This window comes from Bufo bufo, chromosome 5 (assembly GCF_905171765.1).
Source record: "Bufo bufo chromosome 5, aBufBuf1.1, whole genome shotgun sequence".
NCBI lineage: Eukaryota > Metazoa > Chordata > Amphibia > Anura > Bufonidae > Bufo > Bufo bufo.
The window spans coordinates 311863095-311890056 of NC_053393.1; the positions used below are offsets into that span (position 1 = coordinate 311863095).

The 26962-nt window shown below is 41.6% G+C and overlaps 1 protein-coding gene across 1 annotated transcript in view; it reads right to left on the minus strand.

Annotated features, from left to right (window-relative positions):
• Positions 1-25676, minus strand: part of AHRR (aryl-hydrocarbon receptor repressor) — a 462245-nt gene extending 436569 nt beyond the window's left edge. Inside the window, exons 1-2 of the mRNA XM_040432935.1 lie at positions 25468-25676; positions 24553-24625 (exon numbers count right to left, since the gene is read on the minus strand). Of these exons, the coding sequence (XP_040288869.1) occupies positions 24553-24614 (62 nt within the window). The 5' untranslated portion in view covers positions 24615-24625; positions 25468-25676. The remainder of the gene's footprint in view (positions 1-24552; positions 24626-25467) is intronic.
• Between the last annotated feature and the right edge of the window lie 1286 nt (positions 25677-26962).

The following is a 26962-nucleotide window of genomic DNA, read 5'->3' on the forward strand; positions in this document are numbered from 1 at the left end:
AGCAATTATGGGTCAAATTCCTTCCGTTGGCTGAATTTGCTCTGAATAACCGTGTCAATTCTTCTGCTGGGGTCTCCCCTTTCTTTTGTAACCATGGTTTTCATCCCCGTTTTCATTCTGGGTCGTCCGTCTCCTCCTCTAACCCTGAAGCTGATAAACTCTCCTCCGAACTGTGCACAGTTTGGGCCCGGGTTCAATCGAACCTAGAAAAGGCTCAATGTTCTCAAAAACTCAAGGCCGATAGGAGACGTTCAAGGGGGGTAAACTTTCAGGTTGGGGATAAAGTATGGTTGTCCTCCAAGAATCTATCTCTCAAGGTAACTTCTAAAAAATTTGCTCCTCGTTTTATTGGACCATATAAGATCACGGAAGTGATTAACCCGGTATCTTTTAGGTTGGAGCTGCCTGAGTCATTCCACATTCATAATGTGTTCCATAAATCTCTGCTTAAAAAATATTTTGAACAGGTAGTACCATCAAAAGCCTCGCCTCCGCCAGTTCTTGTTAATGATGCTGTCGAGTATGTGGTGGATGTCAGGAAGGTGCGTAATTCCTTGCAGTACCTGATTCACTGGAAGGGGTATGGACCTGAAGAGAGATCTTGGGTACCTGCCAGGGAGGTTCATGCTCCTAGACTTGTTCGTAAATTTCATTTAGAACACCCTGAAAAGCCATCGCCTGAAGTCTTGGGTCCGGTGGCCCCTCGTAAAAGGGGGGGTACTGTCACGGGGTTCCGAAGGTGCACTCGGTCCCCCATTGCCCGCAGAACTGTTGCTTAGCTTTTGGAATGAGGTTCTGTGTTTGACCTCATTCCCAGGGCGGCTTTACTAGCTGGGTGGCTCCTTGCTCCTAAGTCTGCCTTGAGCGCCGAGCTGATCACTCGGTGCTCGACTGGTTGGTCTGTCGGTCATGTGACGCTGGCCATGTCACATGACCCTCACTCCCCACTATAAATACAGGCAGCCTGCTGGCTACAGGTTGCCTGTTAATTTCTAGGTTCCTGGTATTTGTTGGACTGCTGAATACTTACCTGATCCTGTTCCTTGACCACCCTTTTGCCTGATCCTCCTGTACTGCGCATCCGTCCTGGTATTGTGACCTCGGCTCCCACCTGACTACTCTCTTTGGACTCCTCTTGTACTTCTCTGCTCTCCTGGTATTTATGACCCCGGCTTCTCCTGACAATTCTCTGCTTGCTCCATTTGTACTTTGCAGCTTTCCTGGTATTGACTCGGTCCGTTCACGTCCTGTTGTTTGTCTGTCTGTCATCCCTGCACTTACTCCAAGTTAGGGATTGCCGTCCAGTTGTCCCCTGTCATTAGGACTCGCGAGGCAAGTAGGCAGGGCCAGGGGTAAGGGTGGAGCGCAGTGGTCACTTCCCTCCCCCCTGTGTGTGTGTGTGTACGCGACCGTTACAAATTCTGAAATTTCATCTACATTTTCCTTTAATTATTGTGGAACACCTAAAGGTTTAAGAAAGTTTGTAAAATCAGTTTTGAATACCTTGAGGGGTGTAGTTTCTAAAATGCGGCCATTTATGGGTGGTTTCTATTATGTAAGCCTCATAAAGGGACTTAAGACCTGAACTTGTCCTTAAAAAGTGGGTTTTGGAAATCTTCTAAAAAAGGTCTTTGCTCCTAAACTTCTAAGCCTTCTAACGTCCCAAAAAAGAAAATGTTATTTACAAAATGATCCAAACATGAAGTAGACATATGAAAAATGTAAAGTAATGACTATTTTAGGAGGTATCACTATCTGTTTTAAAAGCAGAGAAATCTAAATTTTGAAAATTGCAAATTAAGAAAATTTTTGGTAAATTTTGTATTTTTTTATAAATAAAAATGAAATATTTTAACTCAAATTTACCACTGTCATGAAGTACAATATGTGACGAGAAAACTGTCTCAGAATGGCTTGGATAAGTAAAAACGTTTTAAAGTTATCATCACATAAAGTGGCACGTCAGATTTGCAAAAAATGGCCTGGTCCTTAAGGTGAAAAATGGCAGGGTCCTGATGGGGTTAAAGAAAATATGTCAGCAGGATCAAGCCTATTAAACCAGGTATACTACCTGGAAGGGTTAATATTGCTGATTAAAATGATACCGGTCTTATGAAAATTGGTTGTGGCATTTCAGAGAAAAAAAATACCTTGATTCCTTAGGGCTCGTACACACCACCATATGTATTTTGCGGTCTGCAAAAATTACAGATGACGTCCGCATGCATTCCATATTTTGCGGAACGGAACAGCTGGCCTCCAATATAACAGTACTATCCTTGTCCGTAATGCAGACAATAATAGCAACGGAATGCATGCAGAGTAACTTCTGTTTTTTTTGAGGACCCATTGAAATGAATAGTTCCGCATACGGTCCGCAAAAAACAGAATGGCCACAGAAAGAAAATACGTTTGTGTGCATGAGCCTTAGGCTAGGGCTACACTGCGAAGTTTTGTAGCACGACTGATTGATTTTAACTATTGAACCACAGCTGCAGTACAAATGAATGAATTGAGTTAAATGCAATCTTGTGGACTACAAAAAGTTGCAATGTAGCCCAGGCCTTATGCAAATGAGGGCTTTAATGCATTAAAAGAGGTAGCCACTGGAAAACTGAGGAGCTGAGGTGTACAGAGAGGCTACGCCCTTTGCATAAAGAACAAAAGTAAATTTTCTTTGGAACGCCGCAACCAATTTTCACAAGTCATAGGTATTAAAGAAATTTAGCATTACACTTGAAATGTAGGGCTTTGTCTGATGTATTTGTAAAAAAAAATAGACATATACATTATAATAATATATATATATAAAAAAAAATTGCATACAAAAAACTGGAGGCAATATCAAGGGAGGAGACCAATGAGTCAACTGCAAAAGCACCACGTATCAGCAGTACAATTTACCAAAAACCAAGCAATCAAGACTAAACCCGATGTCAGAGGCACATAATAGTGGACAAGGCACAGTGTGGTCTTAGTGTTAATAACACTACAATTACAGATACACTGTTCTATTGAATGCAAATGTATATACAAATTTTCCGAATATAGACGTATAGTGGTCCCTAAAAAGACAGTGTAATGAATTGATTCCCTCATCTCGAATTGCATATAATTAAAAAATGTTGTATAGCCACTGAGTAATTTAATAAAATGTATCTGTATAGCGCCACCTGCTGTTTGATTTTAACTTTATTTCTCCGTCCACCTCAGAAACATTGTTGAGGTGGCGAGATGTGCTCAGTTCCATCCTTCACGACCTGGATCTACATCTCATTTTTCCTGTACGTCAAGCGAATACATTTAAAGAGGACCCTTCATGGGTTTGTAGTAAGTGAGATAAATATCTGTAAGTGCGGGGTGCCACCCTGCCTGTTTTTTTTTTTAAATAGCGCTCCTGCGCCCCGTTATGGCCCCGCGCAAATTTCGCCCTCAGTATCCTAATACTGAGCATCGGAGCAATGGGGAGGAGACGCAGTCTTTCTCTGTGGGCGCTGTCCAATCTCAGCGCAGAGCGTCACAGCCAGGAAGGATATTTATCTCACTTACTACAAACCATGAAAGGTCCTCTTTAAACTTACAGTAAAAAAAAGTAAAGAAAATTATGCAATTTTGTACTTAGATATGCATATGTTTCAATATGTTTGAGTTTTTTTCTCAGTTTTTTTTAACATTAACAGAAAACGTATGTTTGTGAAACCTTTCTTTTTTAAATAAAGATTTTAAGACATAATCTAAAAAAAACTGAAATGTTTAACAGATGGAAATGTATTGTTTTACGTTTCCATCTGTCTTTCATTCACTACAATGTAAAACAAAAAGCGCATACCTTTTTTAGCTTTTTTTTTTGCAGAACAGAAAAGCATGGTATACTAGAACATTACTATCCTGCAAAACGTATAGAAATGTAAACAATGACTATGCACAATGGCTATGACTATGCACTTTTGAACTTCTTTTGCCCAATTATAGTCTATGGGTACATCAAGTAACATGTTTATATACATTTTTTCAGTTTACAAATGTATCCATTTTCCGCACAGCAAAACGGAGATGTGAACAGCCCCTTACAGGGACAGAGCTGCAGCAGACATGACATGCCCTCTAAGAAAGAACCCACCCCCTGGGGTGCCAGCCTGAAATAAATGTAGGAGATCAATTGGAGCAATGAATGGTTCTAGCTTTGTTAGAAAGGGATTGTCATATACTATATGATTTCTGATTTTCTTTTTTTTTTTTACATACCGGTAAATCATGGCATAACACCTATAAAGGAGCAATACAAATGATATAAATGACAATTTTTATATACCCTTATGGACACAGTACTCAATGCTATTGATACCTGTGGCATATCTGCTCTTCTTCCAAAATAATTTTTCCAATCCACTGACGGTACAGTCACCCTTGACCCCTCGTAAGGGCGCGTTCAGTTAAACAATGGTGGTTTAAAATAAATAACTAATAAAAGTATTATCATATTCTCTATTCCCTTGTGGCTCCTCTTTGCACCCATCAGGCAGAGATAAGGCAGATGCTCATCAGGCAACACGACCATGCTGCGGTCAAGAACACGCGGCCAATTAGCCCGCAGTTGCCTTTCATTTAACTAATGAAGACTGCACTGTTTAGTTGGTTAGAGATGACTGAATCGAAGTTGACAAAGTGGAATTCGATCTGAATTTCAGGAAAAATTTGATTCGCACCAAATCCGAATTTCCTCACGCTTTGTGGTAACAAATCACATTTTCTGCATGTGTTTGGTCATGGAGCAAGGAACTCTGGGAGCAAGGGATCACCCACAATGCCATGCATGCAGCCAATCAGCAGCCAGACAGCCCTGCGATGTCACAACCCTATAAAAAGCCTCAGCCATCTTGGATTCAGCTATTTTCCAGTGTACTTAGTGCAGGGAAAGACGTTAGCAGGCACTAGGGACAGTGGTAGAAAAGACTTTAAAACATTTATTTTGCTGTATATAAAGTTCTGGGAAAGGATAGGGAGGAATTATTCCACAGTATTGAAGCAGAACAGGGTTCGGTAGGGGAGTTTACAGCCTGAGTAATAGGAACAATCCTATTACACCTTGCTGCACTGACTGCGGATCCAAATTGCCAATATACAGCTCTGTAATTCCAGCAAACCGTTCTTGTTATTGGGGTGCAAGTGCTGTTTGATACAGCCATTAACAGGGTTTATTACAAGGAAATATTTCTACATCTTATTTTCCCTTGTGCAGTGCAGTTATATGTTCTAAAGCATTTTTTAGCTTGTATTAATGGGGAAAAAGGGCTTATTAGCCATTGTGTGGTGAAGTGAGAAAATTACAGCCCTTTTTGGTCTGTATTAGTGGCAAAAAAAATACATTATTTGTTGTTCAGTGGTGCAGTTCTATGTTCTAATGCCCTTTTTTGTGTGTATTAGTGGCAAAAATATATATATTTGCCGTTCAGCGGTGCAGTTATAGCAGTTATAGGTTCTAAAGCCCATTTTGGCGTGTATTAGTGGCACAGAAAAAAGTTTTTGCCGTGGTGAGGTGAGAAAATTACAGCCCTTTTTGGCGTGTATTAGTTGCAAAAAAATATATATTATTTGCCGTTCAGCGGTGTAGTTATATGTTCTAAAGCCTTTTGTGGCGTGTATTAGTGGAAACAAATAAGGGCCTATTTGCCGTTCAGCGGTGCAGTTATATGTTCTAAAGCCCTTTTTGGCGTGTATTAGTGGCAAAAAAATATATTTTATTTGCCGTTCAGCACTGCAGTTATATGTTCTAAAGCACTTTTTTGCGTGCATTAGTGGCACAAAAAAAGTATTTGCCATTGTGTGGTGAAGTGAGAAAATTGCAGCCCTTTTTCGCGTGTATTAGTTGCAAAAAAATATATTTTATTTGCCGTTTAGTGCTGCAGTTATATGTTTTAAAGCACTTTTTTGTATGTATTAGTGGCACAAACAAGTATTTGCAGTTGTGTGGTGAAGTGAGAAAATTACAGCCCTTTTTGGCATCTATTAGTGGCAAAAAATATATATTCGCAGTTCAGCGTTGCAGTTATATGTTCTAAAGCCTTTTGTGGTGTGTATTAGTGGAAAAAATAAGGGCCTATTTGCCGTTCAGAGGTGCAGTTATATGTTCTAAGGCCCTTTTTGGCGTGTATTAGTGGAAAGAGAAAATTGCTGACTTTTTTGGGGTGTTTTAATTTCCTTTTTATTTATTTATTTGATCTAACAGTATATCAGACAAAGAAGTGTCAGGCCCTGCACATGGGAGTGGGCAGAGGCCTAAATGTTTCTGGCGCAAGCACAGGTCCCAGCAGAGTAAGAGGGCGTGGCAACAGGAGTTGCAGCAAGAGACCTGAGCTCCCGGTGTCATCTAGCAGTCGTGTCTTGACCAGCAACCCAGCGGTTCTTGAATGGTTGACTCGGTCATCCACTTCGTCCCAAGTGACATCAGACACCCCCAGCCAAGAGTCAGTGGGTTCGTCAGACACAATCCTTAGTTGGCATGGCCTGGGACTAGGCCCTGTGCCCTCACCTGTCCTCAACCTTCCTCTGTGCTTTTCTGTTCCCTCAGCCAGAGAAGTATTACATGAAGTGCTCAGCTCCACTATACAGTGAAGACGAGCTACTAGAGGACAGTCAGCAGCTACTGGCCAGCCAAGATGTGGAGGAGACATTGGTCACTTCCTCCGGTAGGCAGGCAAGCAGTGATGAGAAGAGTGGAGTGGGAGCTGGTGTTGCGGTCAGGCTCCTGACCCAGAGACCGTTTAGGAGGACATCAGTGACGTGCAGACAGTGCTCGATGATGATGATGTAGCTGATCGTACTTTGGAGCCGGGTGAATTAGGGGCTTCATCATCATCGGGAGAAAAGGGTGGCAGCTTGCACCAAGTCACTAGCGCGGCTGGGAGTCAGCAGGGTGGCAGCAATGGTAGGTCGGGAGCCAAACGTGCCCGGGGTAAACCACCCACTTCGCAGGAACCTACCTGCCCAGAAAGTAGTGGTGCAGGGGTTCACAGAAGCAGCGGCGGTAGCAGCCAGTTAGTGAGGAGTGTTGGGGGTAAAATCACCTACTCGGCGGTGTGGCAGTTTCTTGTTAAGCCGCCGCAGGAGGTGAACATGGCCATTTGTAGAATCTGTGGGCAGAAGGTTAAGCATGGCCAGGGTGCCAATGTTGGCACCATTGCCCTGCATCAACATATGCAGCGTTACCATAAAATGGTCTGGGAGAACCATGGCTCCAATGTGGTGGTCCAGCCTGCCGCAGCAACTGCTGCATCACCCAGTGGCACGCACCCGATTTCAGGCAGTCGAGGCTCCACCACTTCAGCTGAAGAGAGCTGTCTGTCCTTCACATAATCTACTTATCCTGATGCTTCTGCTCCTCCTCCTACTCCTTGTCAATCACTCCGTCAGCAATCGATCACCGAAGCGATTGCCAAGAGACAACAGTATGCCTGCATTTATCCAATGGCGCAGAAGCTGAATGTGCTCCTGGCCAAATTGCTGGTGCTGCAGTCCATCCCTTTCCAAGTGGTGGACTCCGCATCTTTCAGAGAACTGATGGCTTGTGCCGAGCCGAGATGGAAAGTCCCAAGCCGTCATTTCTTTGCCAAAAAGGCAGTACCAGTCCTTGAGCCTGTTGGTGTCTGCCAAAGTGCACGGCAGCGCCGACGTGTGGAGCTGTAACGATGGTCAGGGGCAATATATGTCCTTTACGGCAGAACGACATCCCCCAACATAGGCTGATATGCGACGTTTCCACCCGTTGGAATTCCAACCTCCATATGTTGGACCGACTATACGAAAAGAGAAAGGCCATGAATGATTTCTTGGTGATCTAAGCGGACAGGAGTACTCCCCTGTGTAACTTCGATGCCAGCCAGTGGCAGCTCAGCCGTGACACCTGCCGTTTGCTCAGGCCCTTTGAGGAGGCCACGTTATTTGTCAGTGGCCTAGATCTCACGGCCACATGAGCCCTGTGGGGGCTGAACTGGAGAAGGAGGAGTAGGACATTGGAGCACAAGCAATGTGTAGTGAAATGGGTGGTTTTTCTACACAGGTGACAGGAGAAGAGGAGCAGGAGCAGCCAGAGGAGCTACAGGGTGATGAGGAATACAAGGCAGAGGACCCAGACACACAGTGGCAGTATGCAGTGGAGATAGAGGCAGGGAGTCCCTCCGAATCACTTGTACAAATGGCCAGATACATGCTGACTTGCTTGCGTAATGACAGCCGAATTGTCACCATTTGGCAGAGGGATGACTTCTGGCTCTCCACCTTGTTGGACCCTCGCTACCGGTCCAAAATGGGGCCCTTTACACACCCGCTGAGGGGGAGGACAAACTGAACTACTATAGAGACATCCTATGTAGTCAGTTGGCCGCTGCCTATCTGCGCCATCGTCCATCCTCTTGCAGGTCTGATGGGGGGGCCCTCTGTACTCACGTTCCTCTACTATGGCTTCTGTGGCAGGATGGGGGATAGGAGCAGTTCCAGCTCCATCAGCAAGGACTTGAGTCTAGAGTCTCTGATGAGCAGCTTTCTTCACCTGCCTAGTGAAGAAACTACTCACCAGCAGAAGCAGCTAGAACTAGAGCAGGACCTGAACCAGCAGGTGGTGGCATACTTGGACAGAACCCTGCCATCCCACATTGAAGATCCACTGGACTACTGGGCAGCCAAACTGGATTTGTGGTACAGTTTGTCCTGGAAAAACTGTCCTACCCGGCCAGTAGTGTGGCATCAGAGCGGGTATTTAGTGCAGCAGGGGCCATAGTTACTCCAAGAAGAACTCGCCTGGCCACCCGAAATGTGGAGAGACTGACCTTTGTCAAGATGAATCAGGCGTGGATCAGCCAGGATTTCGACCCACCAATGCCTGATGAATCAAAATAGATCATCCATGGTGCCACACCGACACTTGAAAGAGACCGGTTTCTTCTGGCTACCTGCCTCAGCTACTATTCTGATGCTGCCACCTGCTTGATGCCACATATGTGATGCCAAGTGTTCCTTCTTTCACCCACCATCTTCAGCTGGTACTGGTATTGCCACCCACCTCACCACTCTGTCGCCAGGTCACTCTGTGGTCTCCTGATGCTGCTGCCACCTCCACACTATGTTACCTTGCCACTTTGTGGTCTCCTGATGCTGCTGCCACCTCCACACTGTCATTGTGCCACCCTCTGGCACCCTCCTGATGCTGTTGATGCCACCTCCACACTCAGTCATCTTGCCACTCTGTGGCCTCCTCATGCTGCTGCCACATCCACACTGTCATTGTGCTACCCTGTGGCCTCCTCCTGATGCTGCTGCCGCCACCTCCACACTCTGTCATTGTGCCACTCTGTGGCCTCCTTCTGATGCTGCTGCCACCTCCAGACTCTGTCATTCGGCCACTCTGTGGTCTCCTCATGCTGCTTCCACCTCACCACTATGTCATAGGGCCACTCTGTGGACTTCTCATGTTGTTCCCACCCTCCCCACTTCATGAGTGGGCCACTATTTTGCCTTTCAGCCTGGCTGACATCATCATTTATTTGACCCTTCTTCTGATCTGTCAGAAGGAAGGAAAAAAGATACGCGCAATGGATCCTGTCTACGTAACAGCTGTAAGGCCTGCCTGACATGGCCCCTATTTTGCATCAGAATTGGCTTAAGATTTGATAGCCAAAAGCAGGAGTGGGTACAAAACACAGAAGACATGCAAATATTCCATTCACGTGTCATCTCTGTTTTGGATCCACTCCTGATTTTTTTTGGCTTTAGCAATACTGATCAATTACTGACAAAATGGTGAAGGAGTGCAGGCGGATGCTCCATATACAGGATCCGCTTTTTGGGGGTTATTGTTCTGATGGATCAGAGGAAGGGCAAAATAATCAGCGACGTCAACACAAATTTACTGCTGACACCCTCTCCACTCTGACGAGGGGGCTCTACTTGTATAAGCGTTTAATAGAACAGGTTATGTAGACATCTATGTGGAATCAGCTGCTGATGGTGTAAAAGAAGTGCGCTTCTTCTTGATGCTAACATTGAACTGTAAAGCTTAGTTCACACTTGAGTTATTTGGTCAGTTTTGGCCCCGTAACTGCCCAAGTGAAGTGTGCAGTGATTCTAAGAGCGACTCCTGTCATCTGCATGTCATACTGACTCACAGTATTGTTTCACTACCACAGAAGACTCCCTATGTGTGTTACTGCACGATACAGTGTTCTACACCACTATAAAGGCTCTCTGTAGCCAGCAAATAGCCGTTTTTTAACGCGATTTGCCACAAATAAATTCGGATCGAACCACATTTTTTTGAAAAATTTGGCGAACTGGCCAAATTTAATTTTTGAGAAATTTTGAGAGAATTCATCTCTAGTCTGCATTGTTAATGGCCGCGCGCTATTGAAGTTGCCACATGGCCATTAAGAATGAAGACCGAATATATAGTGCGGTCTTCATTATAAAATGAAAGGCAGCTGTAGGCTAATTGGCTGTGCGGTTCTTGACCACAACACGACTGTAATCTGACCGGATCATGACAGTGCCATCACCATTTGTGCCTGCCTGCTACAGTAACTAAGATTGTGTTAATGTCTGTTACAGAAGTCATCACAGTCCTAGACTGCGCCACTCATTTTGCCACTAAAAGAAATGCGGGATTGCTCTAGCTTTAAGCCTATAGACAGTGCAGACTAACCTAGCTATAGTTGTCATTCCTAGGCAGTATCTCAGATGTCAGTGGATTGTTCTTCCTCAGCGAAATGGAGCTTGCCTTAGTGCATTTAAGTTTCAGTGCCCATTTAAAGAAAGTTAAATAAACATGTTGGCAAAATGCGAGACGCTTTTACTATGGTATTATTTTCCACAGCAGTGTGTGTAACTCCAGCAGCAGTAAAGAGAGCTCTTAAAACTGCAGCCCACGTTCACTTCATGGTGCACCTGTTCCTAGTGAGAACCAAGACAGCCAGGGAGATAAAACCTTCACTATTAAATGACGACTTTGCTGGGCTACAGGCACAGTTGACTCACAAACCCTTTCAAACATACAGAATTAACCCATTCATTCCTGAAAGCTGCATGACAATAGTTTTGAAATTTTGGAATTGGCCAAAATGCAGGGGTAAAAAGTAGAAGCGATAAAAGAGGCAGAAACAGGTATTGGGACCTAGTGAAGTTTTGGGAGAAAGGCTGCTATATAGAAATCTAAGGTTCCTTGCAGACGAGCGTGTGTGGTTAGGTCTGGATGCGTTGCGAATGCGTTCAGTGAAAAAACGTGTGATTTCGCAAACAAAGTCATTCAGTTTTGTCTGCGATCGCGTTCAGTTATTCAGTTTTTACCACACAGGTACAATACGATTTAATGAGTTTTGCACGCGCGTGATAAAAAACTGAAGGTATACAAACAACATTTCCAAGCAACCCTCTGTGAAAAACGCATCGCATCCGCACTTGCTTGCGGATGCGATTTTCACACAGCTCCATTCACTTCTATGGGGCCAGCGTTGCGTGAAAATCGCAGAATATAGAACAGCACGCTATTTTCACGCACAGCACAAGTGATGCGTGAAAACCAACGCACATGTACACAGCCCCATTAAAATGAATGGGTCCAGATTCCGTGCGGGCGCAATGCGTTCGCATCATGCATTGCACCCGCGTGGAATACTCGCTCGTGTGAAAGGGGCCTAAAAGCATGTCAATAATTTGGTGTATCAATAAATGTACAGCTTACATAGTCTGAATATTATATGATCCCGCAGTCTACAGGAAAGGAACCAAACAACATAAATATACACATAGACAATCACATGACCACAAATGTGTGCTGTATCTGTTCTCCACGGAAAGCACACGTACCCATTCAATTTAAAGGGGTTGTCCTGAGGATAGGTCATCAATATTAAAAGCCCGGACAACCCCTTTAATGTGTGTATTCCCACATCTGTGTTTTAGCACAGTCCATGGGTCTGTAGTTTTAGCATGGAAGCATGCTCTATGTTGTCCGTGTTCACATCCATCCCGCCCATTAAAGTCTATAGGTCCAGGAAAAAGACGGTCCCATCGCTGTTTCTTGTATCATTAAGAAGAGATGCTTTTAAAATTATTTTTCAGCTTCAGTGTCCGGATGACACTCGGACAGCAAAAAATGGGCACACAGAACACACACGGATCATTCATGGACATCTTCATGGAGGCAACAGTGAGGCTTAAGGGCTCATGTACACAAACATATTTTTTTCCATGTCAGTTCTATTTTTTTTGTGGCCTGTATTCACTTCAACGGGGCACAAAAGAAATGGAAATTACTCAGTGTGCGTTCCGTGTCCGTATGTCCGCATGGCCGTTCCACAAATAAATAGAACATGTCCTATTATTGTCCGCATTACACACAAGGATAGGACTGTTCTATTAGGGCCTGGCCGTTCCATTCTGCAAAATACAAAATGCACACGGTCGGTATCTGTATTTGCGGATAAACATCCAACGGTAGTGTGCATGAGCCCTAAGGCTGCAGTCACATAGCTGCGGTTCGGTAAATATGGTCCGTGTTATGGACATATTTCCTGGCACAACTGTGAGCCGAATTCACTGAATCAAAGTAATCTATGATGCTGGGATTTCCAGCCCGACCGCAGGTCTTCTATCGCATATTCACAGCATAATTTGAGTACAGGACAAAAGAACAGCAGTTGGGCTGCAATCACAGCAATAATGATGACAATGAATATGCTTTAATGCTATATTTAGTCCATTTGTTCATGTTTTTTTGAGTTAAAAACTAATTCTACTTTCCAAAGCTGGGTGATGTTTGTCTGTCCCTCCCTTATTGTAGCAAGCACTATATTCATTATCAGGGTGCATAGAGGTTTAAACAGAAAAGTGGTGGATAAAGGAGTCAAGTGAGAGTGACTCTAATGCCAGTGGCTTCATAAATATAATGTTTGGCCCCAGGCCATATCTTCAATAACAACGTTAAACCGCAATAAATATGGTAAATGAATTCATCTGCATTAAATGTCTTATTGTTATCGTTAAATGTCAAAGTTAATTTGACTATTGTAACTTAAAAATATTGTAACATGAGACCATTAGTACCTGAATCAGAATCCTCATCAACATCAATCCAAAATGCTAAAAAATAGAGGAACACTAAAGAAAAATAAGGAAGTCCTGAGGAGGGAGACTACTTCAGGGAACGCACACCAGGGCAGATATTAAGATTTTTTTTTATGCCTGAATATTGTGAAATCTGTGATGTTTATAAAAGTGGTGAAGAGAAGATGTAACAATGTGCCACAAAAATTCCCTTTTGTTGCTGTAGGAATTTATACTATACTTTGTCCAAAGCATGCACAAAAACTAAGGCCACCTGCACACATTGCGGAATACATTAGCTTTTTCTGTGCAGACTTACGTGGGGAAAAACAGTACCAGCAGTAACAAAAATCTCATGTACACTTTGCAGATTTTTTCAGTCCAAAAATTCACCTGTCCTGAACCTCAAAATCAATAGCATGTCAATTATGTTTGCAGTTTTAGCTGCAGAGTTCACCCTTTTCAATTGAAGGGTGAGATCTGCGGCAAAACCACATCAAATCCGCACCAAAAACTCCTGTTAGGCTCCATTCACACGTCCGCAAATGGGTCCGCATCCGTTCCGCAATTTTGCGGAACGGGTGCGGACCCATTCATTCTCTATGGGGAAAGAATGGATGCGGACAGCACACAGTGTGCTGTCCCCATCCGCATTTGCAGAGCACGGCCCCGATCTTCGGGTCCGCAGCTCCGCAAAAGATAGAACATGTCCTATTCTTGTCCACAGCTGTTGACAAGAATAGGCATTTCTTTAGGGGTGCCGGGCGGGTGTGTTGCGGATCCGCAATTTTACGGGTCCGCAACACACCACGGACGTGTGAATGGAGCCTTAGGCCTCTTTCACATGACCAAATGGCTTTTTCAGTGTTTTGCGGTCCGTTTTTCATGAATCCGTTTTTTATTTCTGTTGTGTTTCCGTTTCTGTTCCGTTTTTCCGTTCAATTTTTCCGTATGGCCTATACAGTATACAGTAATTACATAGAAAAAATTGGGCTGGGCAAAAAAAATTTCAATAGATGGTTCAGCAAAAACGGAGCAGATACAAAAGACATACAGATGCATTTCCGTATGTGTTCCGTTTTTTTTGCGGACCCATTGACTTAAATGGAGCCACGGAATATGATTTGCGGGCAATAATAGGACATGTTCTATCTTTCAATGGAACGGAAAAACGGAAATACGGAAACGGAATGCATATGGAGTACATTCTGTTTTTTTGGCGGTACCATTGAAATGAATGGTTACGTATATGGAACGCAAAAAACGGCCTGTAAATGGAAAAAGAAAATAGGTTGCGTGAAAGAGGCCTTAGGCAGATTTTGCCGTGGATATGCTGCAGAAACACACATAAATCAGCACAGAAATTTATGCAGATCTTATGTGCGTTCTCCCGCACCTGTGTTCAGATGGCCTAAGACTGTACCAAAATAAGGCAAAATGTAGCCACATACAAGAATTTGGCGCATAAGTCATGTAGAAAAAACTTGTGTCTAGCATGTCATAAATGAAAAGAAAAGGAGAGCACTTCCAAGGGAGGACCACCATAGCCAGAAAAGCTTCTTACCTTCGGAAGTTGCGATGGGGGGTGTAGAAGCCACTAGATGTGTAATGCTAAAGACCAAGGCGCAGCCAGGATTGCTCCATCCGAATGACACGTGGCACCAGATTAACTTTCAGAGGAAAAGAAGAAAACAGGATGCAGCAGCAGCGCTACCAAGGGAAGTAAATCTTCACTGGTTTAGATATAAAATAATTTATTCCCAAGATGCAAAAGTAACGCGTTTTGGGGCCGAACCATCCCCTTCGTCAGACCAATACAACTTTAAGACGTACAGATAAGTAATGGATCTGCAAAAAATGCGGACAGCACACCATGTGCTGTCCGCATCAGTATGTCCGTTCAGTAGCCCCACAAAATAAATAGAACATGTCCTATTCTTGTCCGTTTTAGGCATTGTTACAATGGATCCGCAAAAAAAACGGATGGCATACGGATGTCACCCCTTTTTTTTTGCAGATATGCAATTTGCAGACTGCAAAACACATACGGTCATGTACATGAAGCCTTAAAAGAAAATTTTTGGCAGTAAAACAAAAAAAGGCGCAGGAATATCTAAATACATAGGTATTGATTCGGCTGATTTGCCGAATTTGACACAATTTGTGACTAATTACTTTGTCACGAAGCGCATTTTTTTTGTAAGTAGCGGGTGCAATGACACGAGATTATGTCATCACGCCCGGCTGCCGTGGTGACGTATGACATCATCACGCCGGCCGGCGTGATGATGTAATCTCGCCCCGCATGGGATTTCGGCCAAGATCTTCAAGCAAGATGGAGGCTGGCGGCCCGTTATGAGCAAATGGAGGAGGTAAGTTCGAATTTTTTTGTTTTTTATACTATTTCAGGTTAAATCGATTCTCTGATACGAAGTACGAGGAAATTCGGCTTTTAGGCGAATCAAATTTATCCTGAAATTCTGATTGAATTTCACGTCGTGGGATTAGATTCACTCATCTCTAGTAAGCATACTAGCAAAAACCCTAATTAATATATATACACTCACCTAAAGAATTATTAGGAACACCATACTAATACGGTGTTGGACCCCCTTTTGCCTTCAGAACTGCCTTAATTCTACGTGGCATTGATTCAACAAGGTGCTGATAGCATTCTTTAGAAATGTTGGCCCATATTGATAGGATAGCATCTTGCAGTTGATGGAGATTTGAGGGATGCACATCCAGGGCACGAAGCTCCAGTTCCACCACATCCCAAAGATGCTCTATTGGGTTGAGATCTGGTGACTGTGGGGGCCATTTTAGTACAGTGAACTCATTGTCATGTTCAAGAAACCAATTTGAAATGATTCGAGCTTTGTGACATGGTGCATTATCCTGCTGGAAGTAGCCATCAGAGGATGGATACATGTTCTCAATCTGTTTACGCCAAATTCGGACTCTACCATTTAAATGTCTCAACAGAAATCGAGACTCATCAGACCAGGCAACATTTTTCCAGTCTTCAACAGTCCAATTTTGGTGAGCTCGTGCAAATTGTAGCCTCTTTTTCCTATTTGTAGTGGAGATGAGTGGTACCCGGTTTGGTCTTCTGCTGTTGTAGCCCATCCGCCTCAAGGTTGTGCGTGTTGTGGCTTCACAAATGCTTTGCTGCATACCTCGGTTGTAACGAGTGGTTATTTCAGTCAACGTTGCTCTTCTATCAGCTTGAATCAGTCGGCCCATTCTCCTCTGACCTCTAGCATCCACAAGGCATTTTTGCCCACAGGACTGCCACATACTGGATGTTTTTCCCTTTTCACACCATTCTTTGTAAACCCTAGAAATGGTTGTGCGTGAAAATCCCAGTAACTGAGCAGATTGTGAAATACTCAGACCGGCCCGTCTGGCACCAACAACCATGCCACGCTCAAAATTGCTTAAATCACCTTTCTTTCCCATTCTGACATTCAGTTTGGAGTTCAGGAGATTGTCTTGACCAGGACCACCCCCCTAAATGCATTGAAGCAACTACCATGTGATTGGTTGACTAGATAATTGCATTAATGAGAAATAGAACAGGTGTTCCTAATAATTCTTTAGGTGAGTGTACAGTGCCTTGCAAAAGTATTCACCCCCCTTGACTTTTTTAGTATTTTGGTGCCTCACAACCTGGAATTAACATGGATTGTTTGAGGATTTGCATCATTTAATTTACAGAACATGCCCACAACTTTGAAGATCTTTTTTTTGTTTATTGTGAAGCAAACAACAAATAGGACAAAATAACAGAAACAGTCAATGTGCATAACTATTCACCCCCCCCTCCCAAATTCGATACTTTGTAAAGCCACCTTTTGCAGCAATCACAGCTCCAAGGCGCTTTGGATAAGTCTCTATGAGCTTGCCACATCTTACCACTGGGATTTTTGCCCATTGGTTGCACCAGAGCTTTTTATGGGGTTCCTAACAAAGGGGGTGAATACATACGCACATGCCAATTTTCAGTTTTCTATTTCTGAACAAAAACTGTTTTTTTTATATATTTTTCTCATTTCACTTCACCAACTTAGACTATTGTGTTCTGATCCATCACATAAAATTCAGATTAACAAAACATAGAACTTAAAGAGGACCTTTCACTAGAATAAAACATCTAAACTAACTATACAGACATGTAGAGCGGCGCCCAGGGATCCCCCTGCACTTACAGTTATACCTGGGCGCCGCTCCGTTCGCCCGGTATAGCCTCTGGTATCTTCATAGTTAGGCTCCACCCAGTGGAACCTGCCGGCGTCTCTTTCTCCCATGCTGTAGTGCTGGCCAATCGCAGCGCTCAGCTCATAGCCTGAGAGGCTTTTTTTTCTCTCAGGCTATGAGCTGAGCGCTGCGATTGGCCAGCGCTACAGCATGGAAGAAGGAGACCCCGGCAGGTTCCCCTGGGTGGAGCCTAACTATGGAGATACCGGAGGCTAGACCGGGCGAACGGAGCGGCGCCCAGGTATAACAGTAAGTGCAGGGAGATCCCTGGGCGCCGCTCTCCATGTCTGTATAGTTAGTTTAGATGTTTTATTCTAGTGAAAGGTCCTCTTTAAGGCTGTAATGTAACAAAACACGAAAAAAGTCAAGGGGGGTGAATACTTTTGCAAGGCACTCTATATATATATATATATATATATATATATATATATATGTATTGAATAATAAATAATAAAGCAATGGACTACAGCCTCCATTGTATTATCATTTATTATTCAATAATTATCCTTTTATTTATATTTAGTTTTTTTTTTATAGAATGCTTACCTATGTATTTACACCTCTTCCCCCTTTTTTTTGTTTTACCACCAAAAACATTCCTCTAAATTTCAGTTACTTACGTCTAGGCCATAAAGTTTGTTTTGGTCTGCTGAAGGGACCACTGTGTCCTTGAAACACATTACCTTAGTACCTTGGAAATAAATTATTTTATATATAAACCAGAGAAGATTTACTTACCTTAGTCGTGTTGCTGCTGCATCCTATTTTCATCTATTCTTCTGAATGTCGTAAATGAAAGAAAATTGTCGCACATACACTTCATATATTTGGCGCACGATAAGTATGCACCACAAATTCTGACACAAATCAGACCCATTCCAGGCACAGTGAGATTGATATATCTGACTCACTGTACCAAAAAATTACATGAAGCCACCCTTACCTGGTGTCTTAAAGGGGTTTTCTTACTTCAGCAAATTTATTATATAGAGAAAGTTAATACAAGCCACTTACTAATATATTGTGACTTTCCATATTGCTTCCTTTACTGGCTGGATTCATTTTTCCATCACATTGTGTACTGCTAATTTCCATGGTTATGACCACCCTGCAATCCAGCAGAACTGGCCATGATTGCACTCTATAGAAAAAAGCACCAGCCTATGTGAGCTCCCATAGTCCCTATAGTGTGCAAGCATGGCCACCGCTGCTGGTTTGCAGGGTGGTTGTAACCATAGAAATGAGCAGTGTATAATATAATGGAAAAATGAATCAAGCCAGCAAAGGAGGCAATATGGATAATAACAATACATTAGTAAGTGGCTTGTATTAACTTTCTCTAAATGATAATTGACACTTGCTGAAGTGATATAACCCCTTTAAGGAATAGTCTTACCCAGCACAGGTAAAGAGCAGTACAGTGTAAGTAGTTGTGTACTATACCTCAGAACAATACAGGTAAGACAGCCACATGGTTAATGCTCTTCTGTAATATGCTGGTCAAGGATTAACTATACTTGCAACAAAATGAACTGATGCATAACCAGTCAATCATCCAGGGCACTTCAGTAGTACTTCTAGCCAATCACATGCTCCAAAGTTCATCGCTTTTTAAGGCGAGATAATCGCTAACAAGTGTCCGTAGGATTGCTCGTTAGCGATGATCTGCTGTTGTAAAGATGCTGGCGATTATATGATCATTTGTGCGGTCACCAAAATCATTTGCAACAGAAGATCATGTTGTCTAAACACGCTTTGAGGCCAGAAAACAATGATTCTGTACGGGGACGAGAGATGGCATTGGCGATTGCTCGTCCTCATATTGTGGAGGAGATCGCTGCATGTAAATGCAGGTGTCTCCTTCACGGATGAGAAGGCCATTGACAGGAAGGAACACTAAACCTAACAGTGTAAAAGGGCCTTAAGGCACGGAGTCTGAGTTCAAATTACAATGGCTCAGGAAAGGCTACTGGAAATATAAAGAGGTTTTTGGGATTTTAATATTGATGATGTATCTTTAGGATAAGCTCACCATATTATATTGGTGGGGATCCAACTCCTGACAACTCCAGCTGATAAGCTTTTTAGGGGCCACTGCACTGTTCAGATTTCTCTGTATACTTAGCACATCATAACTATAGTAGTGAATGTGCTACGTATTGTAGTTTGTCCCATTTTTTTTTTTTTCTACTCATTTGAGGTTTTTTTGCTACACAATGCATAGTGCAAGCTGTAAATAATCATTATGGTCTTACCTGGCAGCAAAACTTTTAGTTTAACTTTGTGCTCTTGTGACTAAGTTTGATGATATAGCCTTGGGTATGCAAATCTTTTTTTTTATTATTTTCAGTAACATTTTTAAATAAGAACCACAACATGAGTAAAATCTAAATATCTAACATTGATGCTAGAAAAATCGTTATCACTGTCAGGATTTTGTGGTTTGGGTTTCCTGTAAATCTGGCAAGCGTAATGAGCTTACAACCTTGATATTGATGTTATAGAAGCTTTATTATGAAAGAGACAAATGAGTTTTACATCATTTTCCACAAAGCTCTGTAGTTTGTTACTGCATGAAATCACTTTCTTCAAAAAAAATCAAAATGAGCACAATAACTGGAAAATTCTTTATGGTGTTAAATAGATTTTCTGTGAGTGATGACATATTTATTTCATGAGCTAAAAAGGCATCAAGTAATCCTGAATGAAAATCATCAGAATAATTTGCTAGATAAAAGTCTTCTGCGCTGAACAATATTACTACTACATATAAATCCAAAGTAGTGTTGATCACGAATATTCGAATTGCGAATTTTAATAGCGAATATCGGCACTTCGAGAATTCGCGAATATTTAGAATAATCGCAAAATATATTCGTAATCACGAATATTCGATTTTTAAAAAAAAATACCAGTTCATGCAAATTTTTATGTGAATTCTTTAGGCGAATTTTATGCAACTTTTCGCAATCAAGAAAATAATGCCTAGAGATCATGAATTCGCGAATTCTCAAATATATGGCGAATATTCACCCAAATATTCACGAAATATCGCGAATTCGAATATTGCCCCTGCCGCTCATCACTAATCCAAAGGGGCGAATCCGGGTGTTGTATAAAATTGAGTAACCATGTTTCTTCAAAAGTAAATTTTAATGTGGTTTTCAAGGGGAATTATTTTTATCAAATCAGGGGTAGAATGAGTTTTAAATAAATCAGTACTCTTCCTCATCGAACTCCCGCTGGTGCTGATCCAACACTGCTCCAGTCTGCTGCTCTCCACTTCCTGTTCCTGGGCTTGGCACGCAGGATATGGCTTGGACCGTCACCTCAGCTAATCACAGGCAGAAGCAAAGACCCACCTCTTGCTGTGACATGTTGTTCAAGCAGAAGGCATCCCTGAGGCCTGGTCAAGGGACTAAGACAATTCCTGGTCCTGTAGGGACAGGAAGCAGCAAGGAATAGGGCATGATGGGCCTGTGAACAGGTGAGTGTTTTTTTTTTCTTTTTATAGAGGAACGTGTTAGGACCAAAGGGGTTCTTGCCTCCTAGGCCAGACAACCCCTTTAATAAAGTCTAACTTACAGGGGATAAACATTAGGACCATAGGGGCTGTCAGCTACTAAGCCAGACAACCTTTTTAATAAAGTCTAACTTTGATCAATGGTATGTATGGTAAGTTTATGTATGGTATTGCAGTTCAGGCTTGTTCAGCTGGACAAGTATGGTATGGCTCTGTTTCTGGAATTAAGCAATCCTGTTTCTATAATCCTAAACAATCACAAAAGACATAAAGGATGCACTCATGTGTCTAGAAGGCTTACATTCTTTAAGCAAAAGGACACTGATGCTAATTCTAACACAGCACTAAACATGTAGAAGAATAAAGGCTTTTCACAGTATGTTTGCACCTTAATGTTTAATATATCATTCCCATACTGTACGAATAGAATGTAGCATGATGAAGAAGGAGAGATACTGAAATATTATAGCCACTATTTATTTGAAACCCTGGCAGGGCTGGGTACACATGCTAATTGCCACCATTACACACTTTGTCAAGCTACTCCTATCAAACTATTAGTTTGCCATATGCAAAGTATCCATCATACTGGTGGAAAATAGAAAGAAAAAGAAAACGCTATTATCAAGCTCAAATATAGAATGCTTTTTTTCATATATATATGCTTTTTACTTATGCTCTTGCTCATGTCATACTGCAGTGTTTAAAATAAATGAAAGGCCATTGCCTGGGTCATTAAAGGGGTTTCCTGGGTGTTTAATGTCAAAAGCCCATCCTCAAGGTAGGTCATCAATATTAGACTGGCGGGGGTCAGCTGTTTGAGGAGGATTGTAACTGTACTTTGTACTGAGCTTCGCCTGGGCAATGTGTCTGATGAACATGACGTCACAGGCCTAGGAAGAACTCACCGGAGCACTGTGGACTCTTCAAACAGCTGAGAATAGGCCATCAAAATCTCAGACAACCCCTTTAACCACCTTTAACACTGAGTGTATTCTGCTATAGGCTTTGTCACCTGATCTAACAACACTGCTCATACATATTATAGTTCTGTGTTTCTTGGGTTAAATAGAGCTAAAGTAAAAGAAAGCCAGTCATTCTTTGTAATATATATTATATACAGGAAAATATTTATTTCCATACATTTCATCCACTAGATAAGTACATAAGGATCCATTTCCATCCCCTGTAGACCTGGATCTAAACAAACATTTCCCCCCTTCAGCTTTAGTCCTATTGTTTGGAAAGTTAGAGGCTGTGTAGTGTTCTTTGTAGAGTAGCCCCAAAAGATGGAACTACTTAAAGTGTAAATGTCATTTCAGAAAACCTCTGATATATTATAGTGATATGTTAGAAGGTTTGAACAGTGGGGGTCCAGGTGCTGGCCCCACTGATTGCTAAAACGAAGGGGTGGAAGTGCTCAGTGCCATCACTGTGACCTCTGGGGGTCCTAGCTGATCCTGAAACAGAAAGGGCTGCAATACTGTTTAAGTCCTTACAGTTTTTCCCTGCACATAGAGCCTTTTGCCCACCTCCTGTGCATGAAATTGTAACAGCTCTATTCAGGTGCTGTTGTCTGAACAGACACTGCAGAGGACCCCCCCCCCCCCTTAAAACCAGGGATGAAACCCCTTTGTTCTCAAAATTGGTGGGGTCCCTCCATTAGGCACCCACCAATCAAAAAGGGATTGCTATTGCTAGCAAAATCATTTTACAAGATTGGAAAACCTCTTTAGATTACTACTGTATGTGATATCTGGGGAATTCAAAATGACTATCTTTTTGGCTGTCAGTTTTTTTAAGGGGGACAAGATCAGCTGCATCATTTTCAGTAAAATGGTTTTGTGTCGTTTTTCCTTAGTGATATTATACAGTAACTCATTTTTAAAGCAGTTTTAAAGCAATTGTGGGTCAACTTTGACGCTAAACTAATGTTGTTAATGGTAGTAAGTACAAATTACTAGCAGAAAAATAATGCATATTTTATACTGCAGTGTTATTTAGAAAAATAAGGACATTTTCAGACAAATATTTCCAGAGGCAAACTTTAAGACACAATATCTTCTCTTCCCCCTGAAATATACAGTTATTACATTTCATACTTAACCTTGGATTGACACAATCTTAATATATTACAAAATGTATAAGTTCATTTATAAGAACTGCAGACTTAAGAAAAAAAGAGGAAATGGACTGAATACAGAACAGCAAGAAGTCATACATGATGAACATATTTTCATGGAATCTACATGAAAACTAAGAAGTATGTGGTAAATAGTAGAGATGGAAAAATGATTCCTTAAAATGCGGAGACTCCACACTTCCTATCTTCCCTTTACAATGGATATTCTTCTAAAAAGATGTTGCCAGTACTTTCTGAGATCTTTAAATGGTCCATATATAAAAAAAATTATTTTAATATAGTAGTAGTTATTTGTTTTTAATTTGTGCTAATTATTCATAGGACTAAGCTAAAAATCTAAAAAGTAGTTATATCTTTGTATTATTCCTGTTTATATCTATACATTTGGCCACATAACAATAACATGCTATTTCATGTTCTCTAGACCTAATCATTCGGGGGTTGAATACCATATTTATTCTTGTTATCCATTTGCATTAAAATGGTGAAACAACTTTCTCGTTTATAGAGAATATCCAGGTTGAATATAAAGCAAGATCTAACAAATAGCAGATTCATATTCAAGTTAACAACCTAAGTATCTAAAGACTAAAGACATCTGGAAAACATTTCTTTAGTAGGTGATAATGGCCCTTACATTCTACAATGTCAGATGCTTATTGAGCCATGAGGCATGAGCCACATCTTAATGGACACCACAAAAAGTATTTAATGCTTTAATATTTTTGTTCTCAAACTGAAAACCCTTCAGATCCTTGTGCTTATTTCAAAGGTTACATTTTGAAGGCTCTGTAGATGTTTGTACATGCTCTGAATGGTATAGCTGCACATTAACAATATAGTTTAATTACCCATGTGCTGGAATACTGTATTTATACTAATGCACAGCTACACTATGCATACCTTTTAACATCAAGTATCCAATTGTTTAGTCTGTGGATCTACAGCTTAGTCCCGTTTCCCACCTGTTGATGGAATCTCTGGACACTGCTAGTTTATTATTCCTTTGCTGAAGTAATGTATGTAGTCCAAATCACTAATACCAAACCAAAATAGTGCTGGTGTGAAAAATATCCAAACAATATTTGCATTTTTTTCAGCATAGATTCATGATTTAATAATCAGACAAAACCACTAAAAAGGTGTAACTTTCTTGTTAAATATATCTGACTGTAAGCTCCTTCTAACCTGAGTTACATTTTTGTACCATAATAATATAAGGAATAGACATTAATGATAATATCTGACCATAACATTAGTCAAAATTATTTAAATTTTTTTTTAAAAATATGTGTTCCAAATGTCTGCTTCTATATAATTTTATGTAAACTAAGAAAAGTTTTATCACTATATTGGCTCAGAATCTACTATGAACTTCATACCTAATGTAAAAATATCATGTTGTGTTACTTCTATGCTGCCCAGCAGAATTTATAGCAACATAAATTTATAGCAACATAGTAAGATTTATAGTAATTCATCAAGTTCAGATCTTCATACAAATATGAAAGTACAGAAAAAAAGGTAAGTGCTTAACTGTTTTTGTACGGGTTTCCTTCTTTTTCTTCCGGCATACATGCACTCTCCAGGCGGAATCATAGTGGTCTAACCTGAAACAAGATAAGAATGAGCAACAGGTGCATAAAGACTGAACCAGTGGGAGTGAAACTCAATATCTCCCAGAGTAGTGTTGTGATTTGTAAGCCCCAACAGTGACACAGCTACAGGGTGAGCCATCAGAAAGTGATGCTCTCTGACAGGACATTTACTGTGTCACTGCATCCCACAAGTGGCTCCCAAAACACATTCTTCAGAGAGATGGCTTTGCCAACAATCAAACCATGGCAATAAAAGCAACTGCAACCTGGTATAACACTTGTAATATATATAGAAAAATGTATCTTCTAAATGAAAAGCTCACAAAATATACAAAAACTTGTTAGTAAATAGATAGATTATATTTTAAAGTACTCTAGAATATTAATATTACATAAAAACATAATATATAAATTGCACAACATAAACTTATATGGAGGCCGCAGTAGTAAGCAGTCTCCAAATTTATTTGGAATATGAAAAAATATTTAAAGAGATAGGGGAAATCAAATCTAATCATTGCAAAAATATCTGGTGTATGTAAAAAGTGAAAAAAAGACCATCATAAACTTTTAATATCATAAAATAATATAAAAAATAATAGTAAGAATAGAAATAATAATGTTTAACAGTTATCTGTGAAGTGGTAAATGTTTGTATGCTGGGTACTGCAACACCTGCATCTCTTACCTGCATTGAAAGGGTTAAGTTTTAAACCTGTGAAATGACATAACTAATGGAAAGTGCGCACTGTAGAAAAGTAGTACATTAAACATGGCAAATAACTAAGGAACATGTGGAGGTTGCACAGAGCATCTACAGAACAAGTTTATGAAGTAAAAGGCACATAACTCACCCCTGTCACTGACACTTGTCCCAATCCTGAAATGAGGAGATACATCCAGGGTTCACTGATTTTCTGAGATGCCAGGTCCAGGACTGAAAGCTGCATCCACCACCTCTGGGCACCTTGTGCTGGAGGACAGTGACACTGTGTATAACTTATGTCATTGGCATATAATGCCACTGTGGTGCAGGGTCACTGATGACGGCGCCCCCCCTTATATTCTTACGACTTTCTCTCACTTCCTTACGATTCAGGTGGCGAGCATGATAGTGAATGACAAGAACAGGCTCCATATGAGGAGAGAACAAGAGACTCTTTCCAGCAGGATTTTGAGCGCCATCTAGCGTCCATTCTAATGTATTCAGCTCACTAGGTTTGAATATGTTAGCAGCAGTATCAGTCAGGAAAGACACGTAGAAATGTAAATGTATTCATGTAATCTAATACTTATGTCATCTTTCTTTCTACCTGGCTATCTATTTATCGCAATTGTCATGCATTGCACAGTTTCAAAACTGTAATTGCGGGTAATACAAAAAAGAAAAAGCTGAAACTGGAAGTGAAGGTCAAACTTGACCAGGCTCAGACTGACCCCAGGAGAACAGGTGAATCTGATGTAGGGCACCTGAGCTAGGTGGGCCCTCACTCCCCCATTCCCTGCACAAGTGGCTCATAGCACAGAAGACTGACAGCACTAAATATAGATAGGCAGCGCACATCATCTCAACCAGCAACTAGAGGATAGGAGTGGTAGTGGCCCCGATGAAATGCTGTGTCACGATGTACTCCATCAGGTCATTGCACCCTGGGAATTATAGAACTTGGTGAAAGCCAGGCCATCCTCGGTCTGTGCTGGTCCCTCCTGGTAGTCTTGCTTCAAATGTCCAAGGTCACTATTCACACTGACCAGATTGCTGTGGAGAGACCAGGTTAACGGCATAAGTGTTTATAAAAAAAAAAACATTCCTAGGCTAACGATCCTAACTACCAGGGACATATTGCTATTGCCCAAAGGGGCCCAGTCCATGATGGCACCAACGAGGGGTGCTAACTATCCTTAAACTAACCAAAAACTGTGCCCAGCTATTTGGCTCTTATACACCAGAGTCCTGAAAAATCAACAGTGGGGTAGATCCTTGGGCCTGAGGCTCTAAACAAGAGTCCTGAAAACGCAAATCCTAGGCTCACCTTCGTTCAGGTCCATTTAAGTACTGAAGGTGGGTCCTAGACTTAGAACATTGCAAAAAAGTGGATCTCCACTTTGTGGCTCTTACTGAAAGAGTCCCAGAAGCACTGGTGAGGGGCAAAAGGAGCTCTAGTACGTTAGAGTTCTTCTTCTTAAAATGTTGCACTCCTTCCTCTCAGGCAATATAGACCAACAACCTGAGAAAAAGAAGGGAAAACGTACAACGGGTGCACCTTGGATGAAAGAGGAGTCCTATACGGCCTAAAAATACGGGGATGGCTAAAGTAGGGCCCAATCACAAAAATAGGCAGGGGCTAG